At 53.8% G+C, this 27,930-nt stretch overlaps 2 protein-coding genes across 2 annotated transcripts in view; both read right to left on the bottom strand.

Annotated features, from left to right (window-relative positions):
- Window positions 1-110: 110 nt before the first annotated feature.
- LOC128574482 (bone morphogenetic protein 8B-like) overlaps window positions 111-27,930 on the bottom strand; it is a 36,037-nt gene continuing 8,217 nt past the window's right edge. Inside the window, exons 2-7 of the mRNA XM_053575069.1 lie at window positions 22,695-22,884; window positions 22,100-22,248; window positions 12,311-12,505; window positions 11,471-11,550; window positions 9,537-9,647; window positions 111-6,760 (exon numbers count right to left, since the gene is read on the bottom strand). Of these exons, the coding sequence (XP_053431044.1) occupies window positions 6,611-6,760; window positions 9,537-9,647; window positions 11,471-11,550; window positions 12,311-12,505; window positions 22,100-22,248; window positions 22,695-22,884 (875 nt within the window). The 3' untranslated portion in view covers window positions 111-6,610. The remainder of the gene's footprint in view (window positions 6,761-9,536; window positions 9,648-11,470; window positions 11,551-12,310; window positions 12,506-22,099; window positions 22,249-22,694; window positions 22,885-27,930) is intronic.
- Window positions 16,998-19,478, bottom strand: OXCT2 (3-oxoacid CoA-transferase 2). Its single transcript, XM_053575061.1, has 2 exons — window positions 17,145-19,478; window positions 16,998-17,032 (listed from the first exon to the last, which is right to left on the bottom strand). Exon 1 carries the CDS (start codon window positions 18,905-18,907, stop codon window positions 17,351-17,353), a length of 1,557 nt encoding a protein of 518 aa, XP_053431036.1. The 5' UTR covers window positions 18,908-19,478; the 3' UTR covers window positions 16,998-17,032; window positions 17,145-17,350.

The raw sequence follows: 27,930 nt of genomic DNA on the forward strand, positions 1-27,930 counted from the left end.
CTGAGCTGTCCCCATGGGGCAGGCTGGCAAGTTAGTAGAGCACAGCCCCTTCCCCATAGCTTTTTTTTTTTTTTGAGACAGAGTCTCAAGCTGTCACCCTTGGTAGAGTGCTGTGGCGTCACAGCCCACAGCAACCTCAGACTCTTGGGCCCAAGCGATTCTCTTGCCTCAGCCTCCCAAGCAGCTGGGACTATAGGTGCCTGCACAATGCCTGGCTTTTTTTTGGTTGTAGTCATCATTGTTGTTGGCAGGCCTGGGCTGGATTTGAACCCACCAGCTCTGGCATACGTGGCCGGTGCCCTAGCCTCTGAGCCTCTTCCCCATAGCTTTTATTTCCTCCATGGACCAGTCCCCTTAGATGCCAAATGATACATCTTCACACAGTGTCCTTGTCAGACCACGTCAGGTCAATGGAAATCAAAGATAGTGGGAAAGTCCCGTTTTCCCTGCCTCAGCTGCCAGTCTTACAGCCAGCAGGTCCACTGATCAGTGATTCAGTCATTTATTTGTTCACCTTCATTCTACAGGTTTTTTTAATTGATATTCTATAATTCAAATTGCTTTCTCTGTACCAGATAATATGCTTATTTGTCAGGAGACATAAGGTCAACAAACTACATGGACCTGATGTGGTCCATGGCCTGTTTTTGGAAATAGAGTTTTATTGGAACACAGCCACATCCATCTGTTTACATATTCTCTATGGCTGGTTTCACTACAGCAGCAGAGTTGAGTAGTTGGCAACAAATGCTGCATAGTCCTGTATTAGTCAGAGTCCTGCAGAGAAACAGAACCAATAGGATGAGAGATATATTTTAAGGAATTAGCTCATGTAGTTGTGGGGGCCAGCAAGTCTGAAACCTGCATGGCTGACCAGCAGGCTGGAGGCTTGTAGTTCAAGTCCAAAGGCAGTTTGGAGATAGCATTTCTTCTCTGGTGACCTCAACCTTTTTCTCTCCTAAGGCTTTCAACCTTCATTATAGAGGGTAATATTCCAATCTGCTGTATTTATTCTACTAACTTAAATATGAGTCCATCTAAAAAATAATCTTCACAGCAACATCTAGACCAACATTTGACCAAAAATTGGGTACCATGGCCTAGCTAGGTTGACACATAAAATTAACCATCACAGTCTCTAAGCCTAAATGTTTATGTTTTTACTGTCTGAGCCTTTATAGAAAAAGTTCGCTGACCACTGAACAGAGCAAGTGGCTCTGCCCTCTGCCGAGCTCACAGTCTGGCCCTCCTGTGTGCTCCAGGAGCTGCTTGGAGCTTGAGCCAGGCTGGCTTCTCCCCCTTCTCCTCCAGATGCTGCTCAGCCAGGTGATGTTAAAGAATCCGTCATCTGCTGAAAGCTCTGAGCAGGGATTGAAAGTGGGAGCCCTGGTGTCCCTACTGGACACCTTCCTGTGAGTTGGGTTACTCAAACCATTCAGAATCCACTGGGCTGGGCTTTGACATCTTGAGTAGAGTTCTGAATGGGCAGAAAGGGCCTGCTACCTGTGACCTGATGACCTAGGATAGGGGTGGTGGCATTCTGGCCTTACCTCTGGCTATTGTGTGCCAAATGGATTTTCTGAGCTCTTGCTGCAGTTGGCTGTATCTGACTGCACACAGCTGGGATGGACCACGTTCCCCCTGACCTCTATGGAGCTCACAAAAGAGACCCTTAAAGCACGGAGCCACAGTGCAAACTGCAGAATCACTCATCATGGGTGAGTCACAAATATTAGGGCAGGCATTTGTGAAGTAGGGGACGATAGAACTGACTCTGGGGCTCGTTCACAAACCAAGAAGCTGTGTCTGAAGAGCTTAGCACAGCCAGCCTCGCACAAGAGGATTGACTCCTGTGATGATCACCTTGTCACTTTCTGCTTCTCCCTGATGGCTGAGGAGGTGGTGGCTCTGAAAGCTCAGTAGGCTTGGAGTCAGCGGGTGCCCACTCCTCTCCCAGTCCTTTACTTGGTGTCCATAGGTGTTATCTCATTGAATCACACTGGAACCCTGCTCAGGTAAACCGGAGCTCAGGTGATGTGGCAGAGCTGGGATTAGAAGCTTGGCCTGTCTCTCCCCAGTAGTAATGGGATCTTGGGGGGTTTGCTGGGCTCTGGCCTTAATCTGTGGCAGGTGGTGCCCAAGGTCTTGGAGGAAGACACATTCATGGTCCCCATCATTGCCCACAGGGAGACAGAGGGAACAGGGTCTTTCTCTGACAGACAGGAGGGGAGAGGAGGGGGCTCCAGAGCCTGAGCAGCAAGCAGTGTGCCCAACAGTTGCCTCAGGAGGGCTCTGACGTATGTGGAAAATTGACCCAGAGGCACTGCAGGACCCTTCACTGCAACCTGGAGGGCAAAGCTGCTTTCCCTAGGACAGCTTGGCTCTTATCCCAAGTGACCTCCCAGGTCCATGTTCCTGTTGCTTCATTACTCCAGCACCAGGACTGAGGGCGCAGGACTCCACTTTGCTGATTCATTTCCTAAAGTCATTCAGAATTGAGCCCATCTGCGTGCTGACCTTATAACGGCTACACAAAGCTAGAGGCCAGGGATAGTGGCCCAGGATCCATGTTTTGACTGCTCAAGTTTCCTCTGACAGCTGCCTCCAGATGCTGCTGACATCTGTCACGGTCATGACAGCCTCACAGGAACCCTCCAAGGAAGGAATTATAGAACTATTTATTGGTGAAAATGGAGTCTTGTAAAGTTCAGGTGATAAGAAACCAAAGTGGAGGAGGCACTTCACAAAGTAATTTATATAGCACAACGTGATGGCAATTTCCTGAACATCTCTGTAGGATGTGCACAAGGGGATTTGTGTATGTATCTTAAGAAAAATGCCTAGAAATAGTCACCAAAATATTAATGTGTTTATCTGAATTGTATTTTGTTATGTATCCCACTTGCCTCCAAAGCTGCACTATTGTTTTTAAGAAATGAAAAGCATTTTTTAAAAAAGGGGTAAGTGCTTGCACAGGCTTTCCTATAAGTAGTATAGGAATTCCCCCATTCAAATTGGGCAATTCCTGCATTCACATTGCTATACACTGCCCTGATCAGTTCAGACCTCTCTCAGCAGGATGTAGGATCCTCATGTATCTGGGAACACAAGAGCCCAGCCACTGCCACAGATGAGACGCTTTGCCAGGCCTTCAAAGGCAGTGAGAATACAAGTCCTTCTCCACGGAATGCCGCATACGGGATGTCTTAGGGAGAAGCACAGCTCTGGAATAAATACACCAACACCTGTAGAACACATTCTGTTTTCATAGGCATAGAAGTGACTCAAAAGCAAATTTATTTGTAATATTACCAACAAATCCCAATTATTAAGCATTTATATGCCAGAGATCTCAAATATTTGTGTACATACTTAATTTTTATAATAGCTTTTGGCGGAAGGAACCAATATCCTGTTCTGTAAAGGAAAAAGCAGAACAAGGATTCTAATCCATTTGGCTTCAAAAATCTGTACTCTTACTATGCTGCCTATTTTCCCATTTGGAATTTTTCCAGAACACGTTTACTTCCCTACCTTCCTTAGAAAGCAGTAAACACATAACCCTCTGCTGACTTGGCCTCGGGGCCAGTATTACACTGCAAGTACCAAGACTGCTGGGCATTTCTCCTTAGCCTATTTTTATATATGTCATGGCTGTCACTGATCTGAACTGACTGCCCTTATTTATCCTTCTAGTCTGGTGCCACAGATAAACTGGCCATACCTTAGACCAGTGGTTCTCAAACTTCCTAATGCCACGACCCTTTAATACAGTTCCTAATGTTGTGGTGACCCCCAACCATAAAATTATTTTCATTGCTACTTCAAAACCATAATTTTGCTACTGTTATGAATCATAATATAAATATCTGATATGCAGCATGGTCTTAGGCGACCCCTGTGAAAGAGTCGTTCAACCCCCAAAGGGGTCACGACCCACAGATTGAGATCCGCTGCTCTAGACAATAAAAAGGGAGATGGTGTTATCCATGTGGCCAGCCTGGCCTCCCTCCTGCAACTGTCGTGCCTGGCTCAGCAAACACACAATGGAATAAAACACATGGGCTTTGTGTCCATGCACAACTGTCTCGCTGCTCAGGAGGTTTTCTATTGGATTTCATTTGCTGATCATCTATCTGGATGGCAAAAGTTGCTGGAAGTCCGATGGCCAGGTAGGTAGGCAAAAGGATCAACAAGGTATGCTCCACACCTGCAAATGTTTAGGTGACTTGACGGATATTCCGGCTGCACCCTTAACTATGCCAGACCATTGGCTGAGCACTAAAGAGACCAGGTGAAGTAAAAAATTAGCTGTCAAATAGTTCACTTATTTAAAATTTACAATTGCCTAAAAGATGATCCTTGCTGTTGAGAAGAATCATTAAGTAAGTACTAGAATAGCAAATAGGTTCTATGTTACATGCCAACTCTGCTTTGGGACAGCCGTTTGAGCTCCATTTAGGGTTGTGAAGGTGCTGATAAACAGAGATGGACTCCCTAGCTGAAGGCCCTTTGGAAATCAATAAGTCCAATTCCCTCATGTTATAGATCAGTGGTTCTCAATGCCGTGATATATTTTCACTGTTACAAAGGGGTGGCGACCCACAGGTTGAGAGCCACTGTTATAGATGAAAAACTGAGGCCCAGAGAAGGAAGCTAACCTGTAAGTCAGGACTCCCTACATCCAAACCAAAGCTGAGATCTCTACACTGATGGGGAACTTAACACCTTCCCAATAGCCTGAGCCCAGCCTCATATACATCCAAGGGTGTCTTCCTCTGCTTGGACATGGAGGCCCTCCCTGGTTCAGGTGGAGGGGCTGTTGTGCTGCAGCAGGGCCCAGCCTCCAGCCCTCTGGCCAGCGCTGCCCTCCTTCAGGCCCCTCCTAGGGGTGCAGCATGTGAATTCCAGAGAGGCGCATCCTTGGGCACATGGGTGGCTCCACCTCTCCAGGCTGTGCCTGGGTTTGCTTTTAATGGCACAGTCAGGCAGCCAGACTCTGTTCCAGCAGATAAATTACAGGCCTAGCAAGTCAGAAATCAAATTAACACCCCAGGTCCCAACAGCTGCTCCAGGGAGAACAGCGATTTCCCGAAACAGCAGGGGCTGAAACATACCTCCCCACCCAGCTCAGTCTAATGACCCCCTGTCACTTCCAGGGACAGGGGCCTTTTCTTTGACTCACAAGCCTAAGACAGGGCAAGACTGCTGGGCATCCAGAGTGACGCAAACTTTGGTGACCAGCTTGTTTCTGACAGCTCCTGGTCTCACCCCTGGCCTGGCCACAGGCTGCCTGGTGTTGCAGATACATAGCTCCGGGGAAATGGATTGCTCCTGAGCATGGCAGAAGATGGTGAATGGTTTTCACGTCACAGGCCAACTTTGATCTGTTAGCCATGACTGCCTGCTGATCATTTGGCAGTTCTATCCAGATTCAGAAGAAAAAATACCAAGATTGATTATTGATGTCTGCCAAGAGAGAGGAAAGGGAAATGACAGTATCTGTACTGTGCATAGTCATTCTGGGCCACCCAATGCAACAACCATGCTTGCTCAGCGAAAACTTGGCGACAGAGCTGAGCATCTGATGGGTCAACATGGTGGCAGATAGAGGCATCAGTTGGAAGCTTCTGATACGTTTCTGTTTCTCCAAAACAAAATGACCATGTACTGTATTTCTTTCCCACATGGCAGGCAGACACAGGAAGACAGAAGATAAATGCCATTGGCTTTAGCACTAAATCATACAGTTCATTCAGCCCTTTTTTTTCTTTTGAGTGGACCCCACATGCCTACCTGTGGTCACTGGATCAGTAATTCACAACCATGAATATACAACATCAAAGCCTTTTTTTTTTTTTGAGACAGCCTCAAGCTGTTGCCATAGGTAGAGTGCTGTGGCATCACAGCTCACAGCAACCTCCAACTCCTGGCCTCAAGTGATTCTCCTGCCTCCGCCTCCCAAGTAGCTGGGACTACAGATGCCCATCACAATGCCTGGCTATTTTTTGGTTGCAGCCGTCATTGTTTTGTGGGCCCGGGTTGGATTCAACCTACCAGCTCAGGTCTATGTGTCTTGCACCTTAGCCTCTTGAGCCACAGGCGCTGACCCAACATCAAGGCTTTTTAACTACTCTCCAGAAATGCCCAGCCTTGCACTTGGGAGGGACAGACAAACCAGGTAGGGAGGAGACCCTCTTTATACATTTCCAACCCCTGTGATGAATAATGAGGAGCCCACGGTGGCTAGTCATGGTCCAGGTACCTCCTAGGTCATCCCACATCCACCCACAGCTTAGGCCACTGATGAGCATGGTCAGGAATTTTGTGCCAGCCCCAAAGAGCTGGTCACTATATGGCTCAGGCTTGTGGGGCACTGGGTAGCACACTGTGAGTCAGACCACCAGGGCTAGAGGCAGGAGGGGCACACACATCAGTTGGGATGGGGAATACAGGGGCCTAGAGAGGAGCAAACAACCCCAGCATGACACAGGGAGGGACACGGACAGGATTTCAAGGGCCAGCCTGGCGGGGTCTGAGGGCGTCCTGACCCTGGAGCGGCACCTGACCGGGATGGGAAGGGGCGGCCAGCAGGGCTGGGTGGGCGGGTTCAGTGGCAGCCGCAGGCCTTGACCACCATGTTGCGGTGCTTCCGCAGGATGACGTTGTTGCTGCTGTCATAGTAGAGCACCGAGGTGGCGCTCAGCTTGGTGGGCGCACAGCACGCCTTGGGGACTGCATCCGGCTTCATCAGGTGCACCTGGGCGGGGAGGAGCACAGGCAGGGACATGAGCCCCACAGCCTCCAGGGCCCCCCAGCTCGGCCTGATCCCCTCCCTGCCCCGTGTCCAGCACATCTGGGAGCTGCACAAGGCCCTTGGTAAGAGCAGGCCCTTGGTGCTCAGGGAGCAGGAACCCGGGGCCACCTGTGCCTGGGGAAGGACATGGGCAGGGGTGTTGGACAGGCAGCTAATGAGGGCCCATGCATCCCAGGCTCAGACTTCCTCCTGGGGACAGCAAAAGGGAGGACTGACAGCCTCTCTGCCAAGAGCAACATGGTCAGGTTTGTGTCTAGTAGATCCACAGCTACTCCAAGGAGTATGGCCACAGGAAGGCCTGGAGGGGCCTGCTTTCTTCTCTGAGCCCTCAGGTCACCAGCCCGGCTCCTCCCCTTGATCCCCCTCCTGGGATCCCTGGGGCTTCTCTCTCTCCCAGGCCTCGACCACCCTCCCCAGGTTTCTCCTTCCCCTCCAGAGGACCCTGTGAGTCCTCAGCTCCTAAAGACCCTACACACACATCTCTAACCTCCCAGCATCAGCTTGGATCCCTGCTCTGAACCCCACTGGTGCCTCTAACTGCCCACTGACATCTCCGCTTGGGGCCAACAGCCTTAAGCAGAACTGCTGGTGTCCTGCACCCCGACAGCAGCTCTGCCCCCCTGCCAAACCCTCCATCCTTGTCCTGGATCCCCTCACCCAGCAGTGCTCTGGAGGCCCCTTGTTCCCTCTCCCTGCTCCCTGGAGCAGCCCCACCTGGTCTGAGATGCCATTACCCCATCAGGTGACCACAGCAGCCCTCGCTGGTCCCCTGCCTCTATGACCCACCCTCTCACAGCAGCCAGGCCCTGCTGGCCCCCCACCCCCAGGTCTTATTCCAAGTCAGCTTCCCAGGGGACTTGGAATAAGACCCACCCTCCTTTCCAGGGATGTCCCAGGCCCAGGGAGAGTGAACCTGCCCATCCCCAGTATCACCACCCTCCATCCCCCTTAGCTTGCTGTACCAGTCCTGCCTCCTGCTGGCCCTGACCCCCTCCCCCAACAAGCTCGCTTCTGCCTCACAGCCTCACACTTGCTTCTTCTGCCTGAAAAACTCTTCCTCTAACACGGCTCCTCCATGTGCAGAGAGGCCCACCCTGGCACTCACCACCACAGAGGGCCCATCTTCTCTTGGTCACAGGACATGTGGCTGCAGTGGTTGGTGGTTTGCTGAGCTGTTCGCCCACAGCCTACCCCACAGGACATGCCCATAGTCTTTGCTGCCTGGCAGGTAGGGGAGCACCCATTTTTGTTGAGGAGCTGGGCTGAGGCAGTGGCAAGCGTGTGGGGCAGAGGGGACAGGGTTCTGGGAGGCATGATCACCTCTCCAAGAACCTCCCCCACCTGGGCCTGAGAGCAACAGAGAGCAAAGGGCAGGCTGGGCTGGGCCACCCCACTCGTCCTATCACCCCCTGATTGTCCAGGTGTCCAGCAAGTGCCATGTGCCCCTGACAGAGGAAGTGTCATCACATCCTCACAGCCACTTTTGTCAATTGCTTTATTCTCACCAGAGGCATCACCTTTGAACAACATCTTACTAGAAAAACCTGAGGCTGAGGGATTCTAGCAACTAGGATTCTAGGTAAAAAGTTCTGGAAGGGAGTCGACCCCAGAATCGACACTCGGCAACACCTGCCAGAAACTCCTCACCCTTTAAAGTCACCCCCGACACTGGAGGCATCAAAAGCCACACAGTCTGGAGAGGACTCAAATGACTGAGAAAGGAACTATGAAAATGCCACAGGGTCGATGCCAGAGCCCAGACTCCCGGCCTGCAGCACGGCAGCGGTGGGAAAGGCTCCTTGCGTCCCTCATGCCGAGCGTGTGTGTCGTGGTCACCCTGTAACTGGCCCCACGAACAAACACCAAAGGACAGCCCTGTACGTGTCCCCCTGGAGCTTTCTTAGACGCTTTGGACTCCCAGGCTGGGCGGGCTCAACAACCAGCACATGTGATCTCGCTGCTTCCCTTTACCTTCTGCGTTGTCTCCCGGAAACAGCAGACTCTGAGAGGGTGACAGTGCGGACACTCCGTCCATCACCAACCTGTGACTCCTGACGCAGCCCTCCTGCATTCCTGGCTTTCAACACAGCTGCCCACTACATGTAGCCACCTCCCTGAACCCTTGTAAAAACCTCACCCTCGGTTAGTTGGGGAGACAGATTGGAGACCTTCCTTTTGTCTCCCAGGTGACGTCATCTGTAATAAATGATCAGTCTTCCTTGGCAATCCCGTTGCCTTGGTAACTGGCTTTCTGTGCAGTGAACAGGCCCTGGACCAGAACCCCCTTGTGGGTTCCATAACAAGACACGCACTGCACACAGGCACACATGTGCGACAAGATCACACAGGTCCCCGTGCTAGCATGCCTGTTTCCTCTTGTGTGCTGTGCCTCTGACCCTGAGGAGCGGATTTGTCAGTCTGGGCGTCCACGCACAGGGACATAAGTGACCCCCATGAGCAGGTGCAGTGTGTGGGATTTGCATGTGTACTTGAGCACTTGGTGTAAGAACGCAGTGTGCCTGTGTTCAGGGGTGTGTCTACACGTACAAGCGTGGCCACACGAGGGACCCGGTCTGTGCATTTAACTACATTACTGACTCCACGCACAGAAGGGTCCCTGAGACCAGAGCAGGTGCCCTCATGATCCTCCTGCCTGGACCATCCCCTCTCCTCAGGGTCTCCCCACCTGGGGCCTGGGCACGGTCGGTGAGGTACTGACCAGGGACTGCAGGATGGCGTGGTTGGTGGCATTCATGCAGGAGTCCAGCGGGAAGGAGCACTCCCCCTCACAGTAATAGGCAGCGTAGCCTTGAGGGGCGATGACCCAGTCCTGGGGGGTGTGGGAGAAGGTGAGCCCCATCAAATGTCCCTCCTCAGCCCCTCAGTCCTGTCAGAAGACTTGTCACAGGATGAACCAGAGCTGCCCCTCACCCTCTCTGACCCTGGGGGCCTATCTACCCACCCTCAGCCCCGGCAGGGCAACACACCCCAGGAGCCAGAGTCCACCCAGGGACCCTCAGCAGACAGGGCTGGGCATGAGCTCTGTCCCCTCACACACACACACACACACACAAACACACACGCTGAATCCTCCCAGCCTTCCCTCCCTCCCAGGCCCCTGGGGCTGCAGTAGCAGCAAGGCAGGGAGCCCCAGCACCCTGTCTCAGGTCCCTGTAGCAGCGCTTGACAGCTCAGCTGTCTTTGTTTTCATGGTTTTTAAAAAACAAAACAACAAAATCCTTCTTCACTATCAGTGACGTAATTCTCACTTTAGAAAACATGGAAAATACTAAAGAACGTGAAAAGAAAATTGGAGCTGTGGGTGGCGCCTGTGGCTCAGTGAGTAGGGCGCCAGCCCCATATACCAAGGGTGGTGGGTTTGAACCAGACCCCGGCCAAACTGCAACAAAAAAATAGCCAGGCGTTCTGGCGGGCACCTGTAATCCCAGCTACTCGGGAGGCTGAGGCAAGAGAATCACCTAAGCCCAGGAGTTGGAGGTTGCTGTGAGCCTTGGCGCTATGGCACTCTACCGAGGGCAATAAAGTGAGACTCTGTCTCTAAAAGAAAAAAAAAAAAAGAAAATTGGAGCTGGGCTCAGTAGCTCACACCTGTGATACCAGAACTGTGGGAGGATCATTTGAGACCAGGCATTACAGACCAGCCTGTTTCTGTCTCCACAGAAAACAAAATTTAATAAAAGATAAACCTTAGCTACTTGAGAGGAATGCAGATCTCTTAAGCCTTGAGTTTGAGGTTGCAGTGAGCTATGATCACATACATCAAAGCACTCTAGCCTGGGCAAAAGAGTAAGACCTTATCTCAGAAAAAAAAAAAAAAAAGGAAGGACAGAAAACTGAACTAGGTGTGGAGACTCAAATTGTGATCTCACATTTTGGGAAGCTGATGTGGGAGGGATGCCTGAGGTCAGAAATTGAAGACCAGTATAGGCAGCATAGTAAGACCTTATCTCTGCAAAAAATAAATTAATTAGCCAGGCATGATGGTGTGCACCTTTTGTCCCAGCTACTGGGGAGGCTGAAGCAGGATGATTGCTTGAGCCTAGGAGTTTGGGACTGCAGTGGAGTATGATCACATCACTGCACACCAGTCTGGGTGACAAAGAAGACCCTGTCTTAAAAAAGTGGGGGGGGGGGGGCGGGGAGGCATGGTGGCTCATGCCTGTAATCCTAGCACTCTGGGAGGCCTAGGCAGGTGGATTGCCTGAGCTCATAGGTTCGAGATCAACCTGAGCCAGAACGAGATCCTGTCTCTAAAAAATAGGCTGGCAGTCTCTGCACCTGTAGCTCAAGTGGCTGAGGCGCCAGCCACATACACCAGAGCTGGTGGGTTTGAATCCAGCCCGGGCCTGCCAAACATCAATAACAACTACAAACAAAAAATAGCCAAGCATTGTGGCGGGTGCCTGTAGTCCCAGCTACTTGGGAGACTGAGGCAAGAGAATCACTTGAGCCAAGAGTCTGAGGTTGCTGTGAGCTATGACCCCACGGAACTCTACCAAAGGCGACAAAGTGAGACTCTGTCTCAAAAAAAAAAAATGGAAGTCACCCATAATTCTATGTCCTCCCTGCAGATCCTCGTATGATCTACAGATGGGGATTTTCATATAAGGAGGAAGAAGCATGAGAAATTACCAGCCAGCCGAGGTCCTGGAAGCTGACATAGAGCTCGTGCCGACGGCAAACCTGCCGGCCACTGGCGCCGTGGATGTCATCTGCAGGGACACATGGTCGCAGGTCTTTTCTGGGTCACTGCTCTGTACAGCTATCCTGAGGTACTAGGGTGGGGGCACCCTGCTGGGCATGGTTGTTGAGTAAACAAATGACAGGAGACCACTTGGCTACCCCTGGCTTCCTACCCCTGGGCTCTGCTTGTCCCATGACCCAGCTCAAGAGCCCTCCAGGCTTCCCATGGCTAGAGCAGCCCTGTGCTCCACTGGCCTCCCCTGCCTTTCAGCCTTGGGCCTCCCGAGGCTCTGATAAGGGCCCAGCAGGACCCTCAGCCACCCTGTGCCTCCTCCTCCTTTACTCGGAGACTCCTGCTGACTCCTGCCACCCCCATTACACACATTCAAATGGCTCACCTCAGCCTGACTCCCTGTGAAGGAACACACGTGGCCGGGTCAGGCCTATCCCTGATTCTGAGGGGCAAAGCTGGGGTGGGGGGATGACTTTCACCTGAATAGCTAAGGATCCTGCAGGGTGCCTGGGCTCCTCCTGAGGCTGCCCAGGGAAGGGACTGGGACAGCCATGAGGGCAGGGATGGGGACTTCCAGGGGTGGGGACAGCCAGGGCAGAGGCTCCGAGGCCTGGAGAGAGTGGAGTGGCCAGTCATCACAGTGCATCAGAGCAAAGACAGTGTCAGGGACGGTTTCTGGAGAGTGACCAGTGTTTAGCCCCACGGGTTCTGTGCCGCCACCTGGTCCCTGCCCCGCCTCTCTCAGCCCAAAGCTGCAGGGCTGCCCCAGGCCTCACCAAAGATCCCCGGGAGTCTGTTGGGGTGCGGCAGCTCGTTGGTTCTTTTCGGCTGCCTCCTCTTCAGTGGCCTCACTGCCCGAGGGGCACGGACCGGACTCACACTGGCCCTGAAGAAAGTGACCACAAAAGGCTGTCTGGAGTGTGGTGCCCGTTGCCCCAGCAGACCAGCCAGGTCAGGATCCATGCTGTGCCCTGAGACAGAGAGGAGAGAGGGGATCACTCATGGGCAGGGCCTCTGCACTTGCACACAGAGGGACCACTCCCTCCTGCAGTCCAGGGGCAGGGAGGCTGAGGGCCCAAGGGAACCCGCTGAACCTCAGCTTCCTCATCTGAAGCCCACATTTCAGTCCAGTCCTGGCCCCCTAGTGGCAGGAGGAGGTGGTGGGTGAGGGGCCTCAGTGAGCCACAGGCATTGTCACTAGTGATAATCGTGACGCAGATGTTTGCAACCCATTTTACAAGTTGCATAGAATTTCCACACTGGTCACTTTATTCTGTCTTTATAGTAATGCCACAAAAGACACTTCAGGGGCCTTCTAGGGTGACCCAGAACCTCTGCAAATGACTCCCAAAATAGGGCTCCCACCTCAGTCCGAGAACTCTGAGGCATATCCCCTCTCCTGCCTGCACTGTCTGGGGTCTCAGTGTGTGATCTCTGAGTGGGACAGCTCAGGGCAGCACATGCCAGGTCAGCAAACGCTCACTCTGCTGGGCACAGCTCGAGTCAGGGCCTTGACTGGGTCCCTGATGCCACAGAGGAGACACCAGCTTTTTCCAGGGCAGAGATCCTGCACCCTAGTCGCAGAGCCCAGGGCTTGACACACATCAGGCTAACTCCAGAGCCCAAGCTCCTATTCACAAGGCTGGATTTATGGTCAAGAAAAAGATGAGAGGGCCGGGCACAGTGGCTCATGCCTATAATCCTAGCACTCTGGGAGGCCAAGGGAGGTGGATGACTTGAGCTCAGAAGTTTGAGAACAGCCTGCGCAAGAAATAGTGAGACCCTTGCCTGGGTGCAGTAGCTCACTCCTGTAATCCTAGCACGCTGGGAGGCCAAGGCCAAGGCAGGTGGATCACTTAAGCTCAGAAGTTGGAGACCAACCTGAGCAAGAGCGAGATCCCATCTCTAAAAATAGTCGGGCATTGTGTGGGCGCCTGTAGTCCTTGCTACTTGGGAAGCCAAGGCAAGAGAATTGTTTAAACCCAAGAGTTGGGGTGGCTGTGAGCTACAATGCCACAGCACTCAATACCAAGGTGACTAAGTCAGACTCTGTCTCAAAAAAAAAAAAAAAGGATGAGAGAAAAGGCTGCAGGCAGGGCCCTGCCTTGGGCCTCAGCCCCAGATCAAGCAAAGCTTGTAAAAGGGAGTTTACCCACAGCTGCTCTGAGACTGAGGAAGCCGTTAAAACATGATCCCAGAGATGCAAAGCCTCAGCAGAACCCTCGATTCCTCCCGAACATTTTGGCATTTCAAATGACCTTTACAGTGGAAAACACAGTAAAGAAACCTTTGAGAAAAAATATTCTTAAACCCCCTCCTCAACTCCGATATATTCATTTTCATTTTTCTTTTTTCTTTTTTTTTTTTATAGAGACAGAGTTTCACTTTATGGCCCTCGGTAGAGTGCCGTGGCGTCACACAGCTCACAGCAACCTCCAACTCCTGGGCTTAAGGGATTCTCCTGCCTCAGCCTCCCAAGTAGCTGGGACTACAGGCGCCCGCCACAACGCCCGGCTATTTTTTTGTTGCAGTTTGGCCAGGGCCGGGTTTGAACCCGCCACCCTTGGTATATGGGGCCGGCGCCCTGCTCACTGAGCCACAGGCGCCGCCCTTCATTTTCATTTTTCTGGGCTACATTCATTATGCGTATTTTTTTAAAAGTTGGCAACTCGGGAAAAAAGTCTGTATTTTCTTCAGCTTTTTATTTTTCAGAGACAGGGCCTGCCTATGCTGCCAAGGTTGGGCTTGAACTCCTGTCCTCAAATGATCCTCTCACCTCAGCCTCCTGAATTGCTGCGATTACAGGCATGAGCCACCACACCCAGATTTTCAACTGTTTAATGTAAACATTTTTCTGTTGTTAAAATGTCCCCATAACAAATATTTCCAGTGTATAAAGTCCCTTTGAGCAGATACACTGTAATTTCCCTAGATAATGGCTTATCATGAGACACGTAGGTTATTTCCTGGCTTTCATTATAAAGATGAGGACACACCTCTTTATTTTGCGTGTGTGACATCCTTATACTGAATTACAGAAGCAGCATCAGTAGCTCACTTTTATGTCTCCTTAAACATAGTGCTAAGTGCTTCGTTTACACGAGAGCACATTTCACTTCCATGTTGCAGGTACTGATGCACACATGTACGTACGCGCACACACATGTGCACATGTGAACCCACAGACACCTACGTTTATAGGTACGTTACACACACAGATTTACTTTCTCCCAACATGGGTCTCCATTATACATGGAAGGTCAAGGGCACTGCCTGCCCCACCCTCAGTCCCTCTCAAAGGTCAGCCCTTAAGCAGCTGTGCTTCAGACCAGGTGTCCACTGGACACTTGATCGACTAACTAACCAGTCCAGACACCAACCTTTGACCCGTGACATCACCTGCCACCAACAACTGCTCTGAACCCCAGAGAGGCTCCTGCTGAGGATGTGGCCCAGAGCTGCAGACGGGGGGGTTGTTAGATGCAGGCACCACCCCTGGGAGGAGGTCCGGGGAGAAGCCACCTGGCAGAGTTGGGTCCTAGTCAGTCAGGTTTATGGGGAAACAGCAGGGGCTTAGGAGCAGAGGGACAAGTGGAAGCGGTTACCCGAAGAAGGACAGAGCAAAGATGCTGGGCCCTGGAGGGGTGCTCCACAGACTGGCACCCCTGTGGGGAAAGCCTTGGACCCAGGGCAGCCCGCCAGGGCTGTGTGCTACCATTCTGTCCTGTGAGCCCTGCAGAGCCCTGGCTGCAGGAGGAGGATGGGTGAAGCCAACAGTCCTCCAGGCTTTGTTCACATTTGCCTTCCTTATGTGCAACTATGTTCGAAAGTCTGAATTTATGGGGTCTTCTGGGCACAGAACAAGATGACATATTAGGTCAATTACCCAGAAACCCTCAAAGAAATCCTCTGAGCTACCCTGAGGTGGGTGCTGGAGACCCCTTTGTAGTTCTCACAGGCCAGGTGAGCCTGACTGAGGACCTTGCCAGCAGCTAGTCCCAGGCTACCGTTTTACAGAAGGGGCAACAAAGGCCTCAGAGAGCAGCAATGGCTCAAGGTCCCAGAGCAAAGCAGGATAGAGCCAGGACACTCATACCCTTCCTCAGCCAGCTGCAGAGGCCTGGCTGAGGGCACATGGAGGGGGGACTGGCCCCTGATCTTTGTTCAGAGCTTGCACATGGCAGGTCAGGGAAAGGCCCCCAGCCCCTCCTTCCAGAGCCCAGAACTCCCCTTCAAATTGGCTCTGCTTTGTGCCCACCATCCTTGGAGAAGGCCCCAGGCTCTAGTTGGCTGTGGGAAAACCCAGGCAGTGCAGGGCTGGGAAGTCCCTTCCTGGGTGGGACCGTCTCTCCTGTATGCTCCTGGATACCTCTGCCTTTTCCACACTCCTGCTAAACAACTCCTCATATCCAGGGCAAATCAGCTGCAACCTCCCCAGAAACCCCCAAAGGGGCCCCACTGTCCACTCAATGACATTTTATCCCACCCAGCCCCTGCCATGGTCCCTGGCCACTTCCCCACAGGCCCAGGCCGTCCCCTCAGTGAGTGCCATCTCTCCTTGCGCGTCTCAGCTGCCCAGGATCTGGCCCTTCCGTCAGGATGAGGCTGTAATAGCAACTCTCAGGAAGCCCGTTCTTGACCACCTAGAACTTACTGCACTGGCCCACATCCGCCTGTCAGCTGCATGAAGCCCTGGAGCTCACTCACAAAGTGCTCACTCCGTGCCGGGCTTGGTCTACGACAGCACACACGTGTGCACACAAACTCCTCCTTTTCACTTTAGGTCCAGGATGAAATTCCTCACAGCCCCTCCAGGGTCCTGAGCGGTGTCACAGTAGCGGCCAGTCAGGGCCCCTCACAGGGAGGAAGGATCTAAGTGTCTGGTCTGGAGGAAGCAGAAACACTACCGCTGAAGTGGGGAAAACCCATCTCGTCCATGACTGAGGTTTCTCAGCCTCTTTTATTCACAAGCTGTAGCCTTTGGCCACACAGATGGGCTGTTTCTTCCCGCAGGACCCTTCCTGGTGGGACATCAGCATGGCAGCCCCTCCCCCGTCTCTCCCATCACCAGGTCCCATCCCCGACGATGGGCCTGTTTTCCTTCAGGGTCATCTACTTAGGTGCCAGGAGCAGACGTGTGGGGAGGAGAGGAGGCTGCAGGGAAACAAAACTGATCAACACAATGAAAGGCCCCAGAAGAAAAGTCAGTGGCCCTAAAGGGGAAACATTCATGAAGACAGCATTTCCACCCAGCACAAACTCACCTTAACGTTCGTCTACTTGTCACCACAGTTGGACAAGTTTGGGGGTGTTTTCCCCCTCATCATTTTTTGTCTAGATTTTGTGACTAGATTACCAGGGAAGCACTTGGATGAAACCCCACTGTGGATACCCCCAGCCGTGGAGAATTTAATGTACACGTCGACACACGGGAGAGGGTACATTCCTCTCCCACTGCCGCGGGGTGCTTTGCTGTGCTCAAGAACACACCGGACAACCTTGCCTGTTTTTTTTTTTTTTTTTGGTTTTTGGCCGGGGCTGGGTTTGAACCTGCCACCTCCGGCATATGGGACCAGCGCCCTACTCCTTGAGCCATAGGCACTGCCCAACCTTGCCTGTTTTTTTGCATGTGTTTATTAAAGTCACAGCGCTCTAGAGAGAATCCCATCTGTCTAGCAGGAAAGTCTGGGAGCCCAGAGGTGAGCCTGTCCACGTGCCAGTGAAATGATTTCCTGCCATGACCGACGTCCTCTGAGGAGGCCCTGCCAGGCTGACCCGAGAAGCACAGGCTGGGTGCCCACGGGCTGCCTCCCGTGTCAGGGGTCCACCTGCTGCATGGGCCTGAGGTTGGGGCACACAGCAAAGCTGCACCCGGTGCTCTTTTTAATGTCCTCCACAGTCAGGCCCTCCCAGAGCTCCATCAGCGTCAGCCCCTTCTTCTTGTGCACGTCGAACACGGCCTTCTCGGTGATGATGCGGTCCACGCAGCGCTTCCCCGTCAGCGGCAGCGTGCACGTGTCCATGATTTTGGGGGAGCTGTCCTTGGCGCAGTGCTCCATGGTGACCACCACTCTGGTCTTGACACTGGACACCAGATCCATGGCGCCGCCCATGCCTTTCACCTTCTTGCCGGGAATCATCCAGTTGGCCAGGTCGCCGTACTTGGAAACCTGCATCGCCCCGAGCATCGTTAGGTGGAGGTGCCCCCCTCGGATCATGGCAAAGGAGTCGTCGCTGGCGAAAAATGAGGCCCCTGGGATCACCGAGACTGTCTCCTTGCCTGCGTTGATGAGATCTGCATCCACCCGGTCTTTGGGTGGGAATGGACCCAGGCCCAGGATGCCGTTCTCACTGTGCAGATGGACGGTCATGCTGGGGCTGATGAAGTTGCTGGCCAGCAGCGGGATCCCGATGCCCAGGTTGGCGTACATGCCGTCCTTGAACTCCAGGGCTGCCCGTTTGATGATGCGTGTCCTCGGGCCTTCCTCCACTTGGGCTTCTCTTTCTTCCTCCTCCTGGAACCTTAAACGCTCAATTCTTTTCTCAAAATTTTCCCCCTTTATCACGCGATCCACATAAATGCTAGGGACGTGGATGTCCTCTGGGGCAAAAGTCCCCACATCCACGACTTCTTCCACCTCCACGGCTGTGACATCTGCAGCTTTGCACATGGGCACGTTGAAATTCCTGGCGCTCCTCCTGAAGATCACGTTGCCCATGCGGTCGGCCTTCCAGCCTTTGACCAGGGCGAAGTCGGCCCTGATGGCATGCTCCAGCAGGTAGTGCTCGCCTCCGATCTCCCTCACCTCCCGCGGGTGGCTCATGATGGCCAGGTGGCCGTCGGGGTAGTACCTGATGGGGGAGCCCCCCTCCTGCACCAGGGTCCCGTACCCCGTGGGCGTGTAGAAGGCGGGCACCCCGGCGCCCCCCGCGCGGATGCGCTCGGCCAGGGTGCCCTGCGGCGTCAGCTCCAGCTCCAGCTCGCCCGCCAGGTACTGCTGCTCGCACAGCCCGTTCTCGCCCACGTAGGAGCAGACGACGCGGCGGATCTGCTTGGCGGCCATCAAGAGGCCCAGGCCGAAGTCGTCCACCCCCACGTTGCTGCTCACCACCTTCAGGTCCTTCACGCGGGTCTGCAGCAGCGCCGCGATCAGGTTCTCGGGGATGCCGCACAGCCCGAAGCCCCCGACCATGATGGTGGCCCCGTCGGAGATGTCCTTCACCATCTCCACGGGGTCGGTGTAGAATTTGGCGCATGGACGCGAGCTGGTGGCAAAGCGGCGCCGGGCGAGGCCCTGGGACAGCGCGGTCACCGTGCGGCCGGCGGGGACGCAGCGCCCGAGCGCCGCCGCCAGGAGCCGCCGCGTGGCCATCGTCCGTCTGTCCCGGCTTTGAGGCCGGGGACAGGCTGGGGGCGCCCCGCGTGCGTTCCCGGGTCCCCGCCGCTGCGTCACAGAGCAGAGAAGGCACCCGCGCCGTGACGCGCGCCTCTGCTCCCGCCTGGCCACCGCGGGAACAAGAAGGGAGCCGCTCCCGCGCCGCCTAGGGCAGGGGGCCGCAGTCGCGTGGCCACTGCAGGCCGGGGACGTTGCGCCCACCGTCCACCGTGTCGCACGTACACGCTCTGGGCACAGAACCAAGGCCAGGCTCTACGTACAGGGCGCCGCCGCCTCAATCCCTCCTCGCCTGGGGGGCCTCCAACTGAAACTGCAAACCCTGCGGAGCCTCTCCCAGACCTGCCAGGGTCTAAGGAATGGGCACAGCAGGGTGACGCTGATGGTGATGAGCCACCCCCTCTGAATCCTGTGACAACTGGCAGAGTGGATGTCTGCCCCACCGCACACCCCCAGAGCTCAGGCTCACCCTCATGTGACAGTGGGGCTCACCGTCCCTCCCACACAGACATCTGGAAGGGCCTCTGCTCCTGAAGAGGCTGCCCCCCTCGTCCTCCGAACCTCACCCTCCGAACCTCACCCTTGAACTGGTCAGGAATCTCGCAATTTTCGGCCCTCCGCACTAAATCACTACCATCCCACAGAGTGCACGAGTGTCTCCTAACCTGTAAAGGCCCTGCCCTGTCCCCATTTCTGTCCAGTCACCACCCCTTTCCTCTGCTCCCCTTCCCCAGCAAAGGTTCTGGAAAGGGCTGTCCACTGTCTCCACTGCCGGTCTCCCCCACCTGCCCATCAGACTTTGTCCCCACACTGAGCTCTTGGTCATCAACAACCTCCTGTGACTAAATCCCCTGGTCACTTCTGTCCTTGTCTTCAGTGCTCACAGCAGGACACAGATGACTCCCTGCTTCTGCAAACACTTTCCTGTCTTGGTGTCTGGGTCACCTTGCCCTCCAGGTTTCCTGGTCCCTTCTGTTGGAGGCTGCAGAGTTCTGGGCTGCCCCTTTTGTCTCCAGGGACACACTCCCTCCTCAAGCGACCTGGTCCAGTCCCACGGCTATAAATCCACTTACCCAGCACTTCCCACACCTGGGTCTACACCCACCTGTCCCTGGAATGGCACTTCCGTGAGGTCCAGTGTCCTCCAGAGGATCCCAGGGGTCTCAATATTCCAGCCAAAGAAGAGCTCAGGACTTTCTACCTCACACCTGCCCTTCCTGTTTTCTGCCCACTCAGGACAAAAGCGTCTATTAAAAACTACCCACTGTTGGGCGGTGCCTGTGGCTCAGTGAGTAGGGTGCCGGCCCCATATACCGAAGGTGGCAGGTTCAAACCTGGCCCCGGCCAAACTGCAACAACAACAACAAAAATAGCCAGGTTTGTGGCAGACACCTGTAATCCCAGCGACTTGGGAGGCTGAGGCAAGAGAATCACCTAAGCCCAAGAGCTGGAGGTTGCTGTGAGCTGTGATGCCATGGCTCTCTGCCGAGGGCAACAAAGTGAGACTCTGTCTCAAAGAAACAAAAAAAACTACCCACACTTTGGTCGCGGGTGGTCCAGGACTCTTCCCTTTCCTCACCTGCTCCCCAGCTATTCCTACATCCTCCTTTCTCCATCTCTGCACCAGCAAGCGCCTCACAGCTCCACCTGCACAGCTTCACCAGCAAGCGCCTCACAGCTCCACCACGGGGCTCCCACAGGTCTCTGGAGTCACCCTTGTCCTTCCTTCTCGTCTGCCCTCCATGCTGAAGTTGCCAATTCTTTATTCTTTGCATATATTCAGTAAAGTTTTAATTTCACAACAGTAGAGATTTTCAGAAAAAATTTTAAAATGGTACAGAGAATACCTGGACCTAGTTTCCCTGAGAAATATTAACATTTTACACTGTTAGGGTACCCTTGCCACACCTAAGGAAACAATCTGCATATCCTATATTAAGAAAATGCCATCATTTATTCTGATTTAATAAAGTTTCCCCAATGTTCTCTCACTGTCCCAGGATCCCGTCCAGGACACCACACTACATTTAGCTGTTATGACTCCTTAGGCTCCACTTTCCTTGTTTTTGATGACCTTGACAGTCTGGAGAAGTACTTGTCAGGTATTCTGTGGAATAGTTTCCTGGTGCTTGGATGAGGGCTATGGTTCTGCGGGACACAGACCTCGGTGGAAGTGCCATGCTCCATACCGTGTGCTGTGGCGAACCTTCCTCGCCGGGCTGAGGCAGTGCCTGCCTGGCCCCTCACTGGGCAGGTTCTGCCACACTCCATCCACAGGGCTGTTTTAGGCAGCAAGTCCCTGAATGTCACCCACAAGGACAGGTGGGATTTATACTCCTCCCCCTTGATGGTGAATATCTCAGAGGGTGCTTCACATAAGCCCGAATCAGATCCGGTCATCCTCCATTGCTATTCATGAAAATCAACCACCCCAAACTCCAAACATCTCTCCCTGGCTTACCCTAACTCAGCCACCCCTGTCGCCTCTCTCAATCCCAGCTCCTTCCAACTCACAAGCTCCTACTGTCTCCACTGCCGGTCTCCCCCCACCTGCCCATCAGACTTTGTCCCCATGCTGAGCTCTTGGTCATTAACAACCTCCTGTGATTTAATCCTCTGGTCACTTCTCTCCTTGTCTTCAGTGCTCACAGCAGGACACAGATGACTCGCCCTCTTGCTGGACCCCAAACACCAACCTGTGCCCACCATCGGCCTTTCCCCACTGCCTGGTATAAAGGAGGTTCTTCCCCAAAACACCTATGGGGGGCGAGAGTGAATCTCATTGTCTCCAGGAGAAAACTGAGGCTTGGAAAGGTGAGCAAGGCCCCCAAGGCAGGGCATTGCCGAGCTGGGATGTGAATTCAGGCCTCCAGGGCTCAGAGCCTGGGGGTGCAGCCCTCTCCCTGCCTCCCCTTCCCAGTAGGGAAGCTGCTCAGGGGAAGAACTGCCCATGGCCTGGGGAAGCAAAGACAGGGACTCCTCTCTTCTGCAGGAGAGCAGGGCACCACTCCTGTGGAGGGCCTCCTCCTGTCCAGGATCTCATTCTGTGCTCGTCATCGACCCTCACAGTGGGCACAGCTGGGAACGGCAGGACGGACACCCAGAGCCATGTGAGGCCAGCCCTCGGCCTCTGCCGGGACAGCCTCTCAGGCCCCAGGGGGGCAGCCTCACCGTCCTCAGTTTCCACATAGAGGCGGAGTCCCAGGTCCTTGTTACGGCTCAGCAGCCAGCGGTCACTGGCTGCTGTGACATCCAGCACCAGCCAGCCCTCGTCCCCAGCTCGAAGCGTCTGAAGATCCAAAAAGAACAAGTCAGACTCCCTGTGGACACGAAAGAACAATTAACCGATGGCTGCACAGCTGCCCCTGAGTTCCTAGTGCCACCTGGGGACCGTCACTGGAGCATCTACCCATCCTGGCTCTGGGCTGGCTCCTTCCACATCTCTTCTCACTGAATCAACCCACAAAGGTGTTACTGGGCCTGAGTACGGATGGAGAAACTGAGGCAGAGTGACCTGCCCAAGGTCCCACAGCCAAGGTGGCAGTTGAGGACCTGATGCCAGAACTATATCTCTTGGCTCTTCCCGAAATGCCCAGAAGCCTCAGGCCAAACATCTTTCCCATCTCTGAGGCTCCCTTTTCCTTCCTCTGGAAAATGATCCTCCCCACACACACACCAGCCCCCACTGGGCGGGACGACACACCAGAGCCTTGACCATGAGACCCTGAGGCGGGCGGGGTGGGTGCCTGGGCCATGGGGAAGGCACCTGTTAGATCTCTCCTGCACCACCTCGAACATGCTGACACGGAGTGTCCTGTTGAGTGGGCGGGTGCTGGGCGCCTTGTAAATCCGGAACTCTGCGGCTGTGACTCTCTCCCCTGCCGGGATCTGGGTCAGGTCAAAACGGAACTCCTTCCAATGGGGCTCCTGGTGGCCCAGGGTGTGGTCTCGCTCCACTGGAAGAAAAAGTGGAGCCAGTCACTCGGGATGGCTCAGGCTCCAGAGCCGCAGAGCTGGGTGTGACCTGCCATCACCCACTGTCCAGAGGACCCTGGGAGGCCTGGGCGTAGACAGGATTCCACACTGTAGACACAGCTCAGAGACGTCCTATAGTCAGGAGCAACCTGAGCCCCAGGCCTGGGGGTTGAGCAATAGGCCCTGATTCCCAAATCCTGCTCATACCCCTCAACCTTTAGCTGGCCTTGGGACCCTTAGTGAGACAGAGGCTGGGATCCCCCCCCCCCCGAAAGCTCCCAGGCTATAGGGGAGAGTGACATCAGATCCAAATCGGGAAAGGAACAGACTCTCCCAGGGAAACCTGGTGAACAGGGATATAACCCAGGGCATCTAAGGGGGACATGGGCCATCCAGAGTCTGCCCACTGCCTGAATGGGACACCGGGAGGAGGACGTGGAGCTGACAGCTGAGGCGGGCTAAGGCAGGAGTGTGAATCTGCCAGTGTCAGGGCACTACAGGACAAAGACCTACCAGGGAAGGACCCAAGGGCAGGGCAGGGCAAGTGACTACCCCAAAATAGCAGAGGGCAAAGGAGCCAGATTCCCTTTTTGGAACAAGGTGAAGGAGGAAGGAGGGAGACATGGAAAGGAACAAGAAAAACCAGGGCAGGAGGGACAATCTCCTAGAGAGGCCAGTCAGGGGCTGGGGAAGTGGGAAGATCCCACTGGCGGTGGGATCTGAGCAGGCCTCAAGGAGAAGTGACACCTGAACTGGCCTTAAAGGATGGGACGGAGCCTTGGTCGGTGGAGCAGGAGGCAGGGAGGACCCTCTAAGCCAGTGGTTTTCAACCTTCCTAATGCTGCTATGTATTTTCATTGTTACAAAGGGGTCACAACCCACAGGTGAGAACTACTGCTCTAGGCAGAGGGGACCCCACCTGCACAGGTGTAGAGGTGCCTGCAGGGCACCAGGTGTGGGCCAGGACATGGGCTGTGCCTCTGGCCATCAGGGAGCATAAGGGATGGGGGTAGCAGGGGCAGCAGGAGCAGCGGGGTGAGTGTCAGGCTAGAGGACTCTGTGGAGGCCAGGCTAGCAGGCAGCTGGAGGTAAGACCGAAGGTGAGCCCTGGCGGAGGCTGGTGTAATAGTCTGACAGAGGCCGCGGTTGCAGAATAAATCCCACATTCCCCTGCACGGAAATGCCCAGGACGGTGTATTTAGGGCGGTCTCACTTTAGCCTCCTGTCACTTTCAAACACTAAAAATCTGTGTTTCCGGAAAGCAGGGGTGGGAGCAGCCCAGTGCCTTCCCCAAACCCAACACTGAGATTTTAATTATATGTTTGTGAATCTTTTTTAAAAAATTCTCTCTCTGGCTACTGGGCTCAGTGACCACAAGCTAGGTTTTGAAAATAAAAAGCACCGGGCTGAGGCGGATGTGGGGAGCACTTCCTGTCCTAGAGGTGGGGACCTGGGCTTGTGGTGGACGGGCAAGCAGCTGTGCTGGTCAGGTGCCAGGGCCAGACATGCTTGGGCAGGAGGAGACAGCTTTTCACCCCCAGACTAGATGGAGAAAGAATGGGTTGTCCAACAGCATCCAAGAGTGTCTTTTGAAGTCTTAATTTTGGGTCAGAAAAAAAGACTTTAAATTATCTCTTTATAAATAAATGTTTTGGGCACGGCGCCTGTGACTCAAGCAGCTAAGGCACCAGCCACATACACCTGAGCTGGCAGGTTCGAATCCAGCCCGGGCCACCAAACAACGACGGCTACAACCCAAAAAATAGCCGGGTATTGTGGCGGGTGCCTGTACTCCCAGCTACTTGGGAGGCAGAGGCAGGACACTCGCTTGAGCCCAGGAGTTGAAGGCTGCTGTGAGCTGTGATGCCACAGCACTCTACCCAGGGTGACAGCTTAGGCTCTGTCTCTAAAATAAAATAAAAATAAAAGTATTGATTAATTCATTTATTTATCCATGAATTCATCACGTTCAATTTGCCAAGTTCTTACTCCATGTACAACACTATTCTGGGCATTGGGAATACATCAGTGAAGGAGACAATTGCTCTATATCCATGGAGTTAACATTCTAATGGGGGAGGCAAAACACAAACAGAAAACCAAGTAAAACAAGGAATGTCCTTTCTGTCATAAGTGCTGGGAGGAAAAAGGAAAAGGTTCAGGTTCTAGAGTAACGGGTGCTCAGTATGGCCTTTGAGAGAGAACTGAGTTAAGATCAGACAGGAAGTTTCTCATGCGATGCTGACAGGTACCCTGTGCAGAGGAGGGATCTGGCAATACCTGACAAAATTACATATGAATTTGCCCTTTGACACGACAATCCCAAAGACACTCTGGATAAAGTATGAAAAGACATACACAAAAAGCAATTCACAGGTGGCGCCTGTGGCTCAAAGGGGTAGGGTGCTGATCCCATATCCTAGAGGTGGGGGGTTCAAACCCAGCCCTGACCAAAAACCACACACACACACACACACACACACAAAAAGCATTTCACCGAGCATAGGAAGCAGGCAAGGCTATACCTGGTTCCATGGGCAACTCTAAATGTTTATTATCCACAAAATTATAAAAGGGCACCAAATGGTCAAACACTGAATCGGCTTCTGTCTGAAAAAGAAGCAAATTGATTTACTCTCTGAACTGTCTTAATGTGGGCATGAAAAAATAAACAATCATGAATCACCAACGGGTGCTGGTGGCACCCTCAGCCTCCTCCTCCGGCCTCAGCTGAAACAACCTCGGATCCCACCTTTCCGGGAAAGGCCTGCTGTGGGCAGGAGGCGGCCTCCACCCGCCACGGCCACTGGCCATGTCCGGGACACTGCCCCTGCCACTGGCAGGCTAGGCCTCCAGATGCCAAACCCTGCAACCATCAGCCCAACACTAACAAAGGCTCTGGCTATTTTTGAGCCCCGGACAAAATTTAGACTCATCCAGACAACCTAAATCTGTCTTGTTTCTTTCTGACCCATAAGGAAGACTTCAAAAAACACCCTCTCCCTCCAGCTCTGGGTGGCTGTTAGGAAAATAGACTCCCCTGACCCGTCTGACCCGCTCGCCTCCCTCAGACCCTTCCCGCTGGAGGGGCCTAAGCTCAGCTCTGTGTTCCAGGCCCTCCCTGAGCTGGCCCTGCCTCTGTCCCTTGCAGCCTCTTACACCTCAGGCTGCAAACTCTCTCCTCCCCCGGTCTATCCTTGAAGCCACTATCTCTGGGGTCCACCTTCCCGTCATGACAAAAGGCTGCTTCCCTCTCGGTCTGACTGAGGAGCCTCCTTTCCTCTGACCCCACACAGAGCTCCCTCTCCCCTGTGCCAGGGCTCCTGTTCTGGCTTAGCTGCCCATCTGGACAGAAAGCCCTTTGAAGGCAGGGGCAGAGCCATGTGAGGTGGCACGAGAGCTCTCAGTGGTCCGCTCGTCGAGACCTCTGTTCTCCAGGGGCCCAGAGAGGGATGTCCCAGCCTGCTCTTCCCACACAGAGGCTCAGTGTCTGGCACCCATAGCCCCCTGGCCCGGGGCATTGCTGCTGGTCTGGGAGTGGCTTCCATGTCACGGGGTTTCCATCAGAAGCCACTGACATTTCACATTTGGGGCTTCCCTGAACCCCATGCGGGTGGACAGGCTGGGCCTGCCTGGGGAGTCCTGCTCATAGCAAAGGCCAAGGGCACCCCACATTAGACCTAAAGCAAGACTGGGTCTCCATGGCCCCCTGGACAATGGAAGAGCCACAGATGGATAACCTTCTGCATCCTGAAGGGGTTTCTCCCGCCCAGAAATCTCAGCGCTGCCCAGCGGAGGCCCGAAGCTTCACTTCTGAGGCATTTCAGTCAGGTCTCATTGCTGGCTCTTCTCAAGAGCTGTTTCCATAAATGCACTCGTAATTACCAGTCCAGGCCTCAGACAGCTCTGGACCCCAAATTAAAAGGGAACACCCACACACGCCACCACATCAAGCCCACCAAGGCCAAAAATAGATCCCAGGAGATGTGAGCAAGAAAGATGCAATTCCTCCAGTAGAAAGTCGGGAAATAACTGAACTCTGGGAATTTTCCAGAGAGACGTGGGCATGGTGACACATCCCTCTCGCCTGTGGGGAAGGGGTTTCCATGAGGAGGAGTGCAGTGAGCGGTCAGGGAGTGGGCACATTCTTTGGTCAGAGCTGGAAAGGCCTCCAGGCAACCGTGGCAGAGATGGGGAAACTGAGGCCCAGAAGGGGCAGAGACTTTCCAGGGGTCACAGGTCAGGTTAGGGGCCCGCAGTGTGGACATTGAGAATTGAGGCTGTGTGAAATGAGTGCCACTTGATTCAATGGGCGGACATATCTGGATTGGGGGGTCACCTGTCCACAAGGTTCTTCTGTCAGCACGTGCCTGAGAATGCTTGCTGAAGCCACCCTCCTCCAGGCAGGGCCCTGCGGGGACTCAGGGTTCCTGGGGAAGGCCCAGGAAGCTGTAGCACCACTGCTGGCTTCCACAGAGACAGGAGGGCTGGTCCCCTTCTGTCCCACGGACCAGGCCCACCTCCTGCCCTCCTCTCAGGCTCCCACACAGGGGCTGGGTACATGGTGGGGTGTGGGTGCAGTGAAGAGTCAGATTTGGTCCCTGTTTTCTGGTTGTTCATGGTTTCCTGAGGAGTAGGAGGAAGAGGGGCTGGGTCTGCCCCTAAGTCTCAGAGGCAGAAGGTGTCTAGATCCCTAAGAGAAACAAAACGGAAGATGAGCACTCCGGTCACATAGGGTCCCTTGGGAAGAAGGCATCTGAGACAACTTTTCTAGAAAACGTATTTAGGAGTGGTAGAAAAATTCTAACCAGGAGAAATGAAGAAGAGTCATCTAGGCAAAGGCACAGAGGTGGGAAACAATGTGGCAGTTCCCATTTTTTAACCACTGAACTGTGTGTCAGGCGCCATGCTAGGCACATTACCTGTGCCATTTCTGTTCCTGCTTATCCAATTGTATTCGTTATCTATTGCTGTGTAAAAAATCACTCCAACCACAGCAGCTTAAAACAACAAACACTGCTTCGCAT

Source organism: Nycticebus coucang, chromosome 22 (assembly GCF_027406575.1).
Source record: "Nycticebus coucang isolate mNycCou1 chromosome 22, mNycCou1.pri, whole genome shotgun sequence".
Classification (NCBI taxonomy): domain Eukaryota; kingdom Metazoa; phylum Chordata; class Mammalia; order Primates; family Lorisidae; genus Nycticebus; species Nycticebus coucang.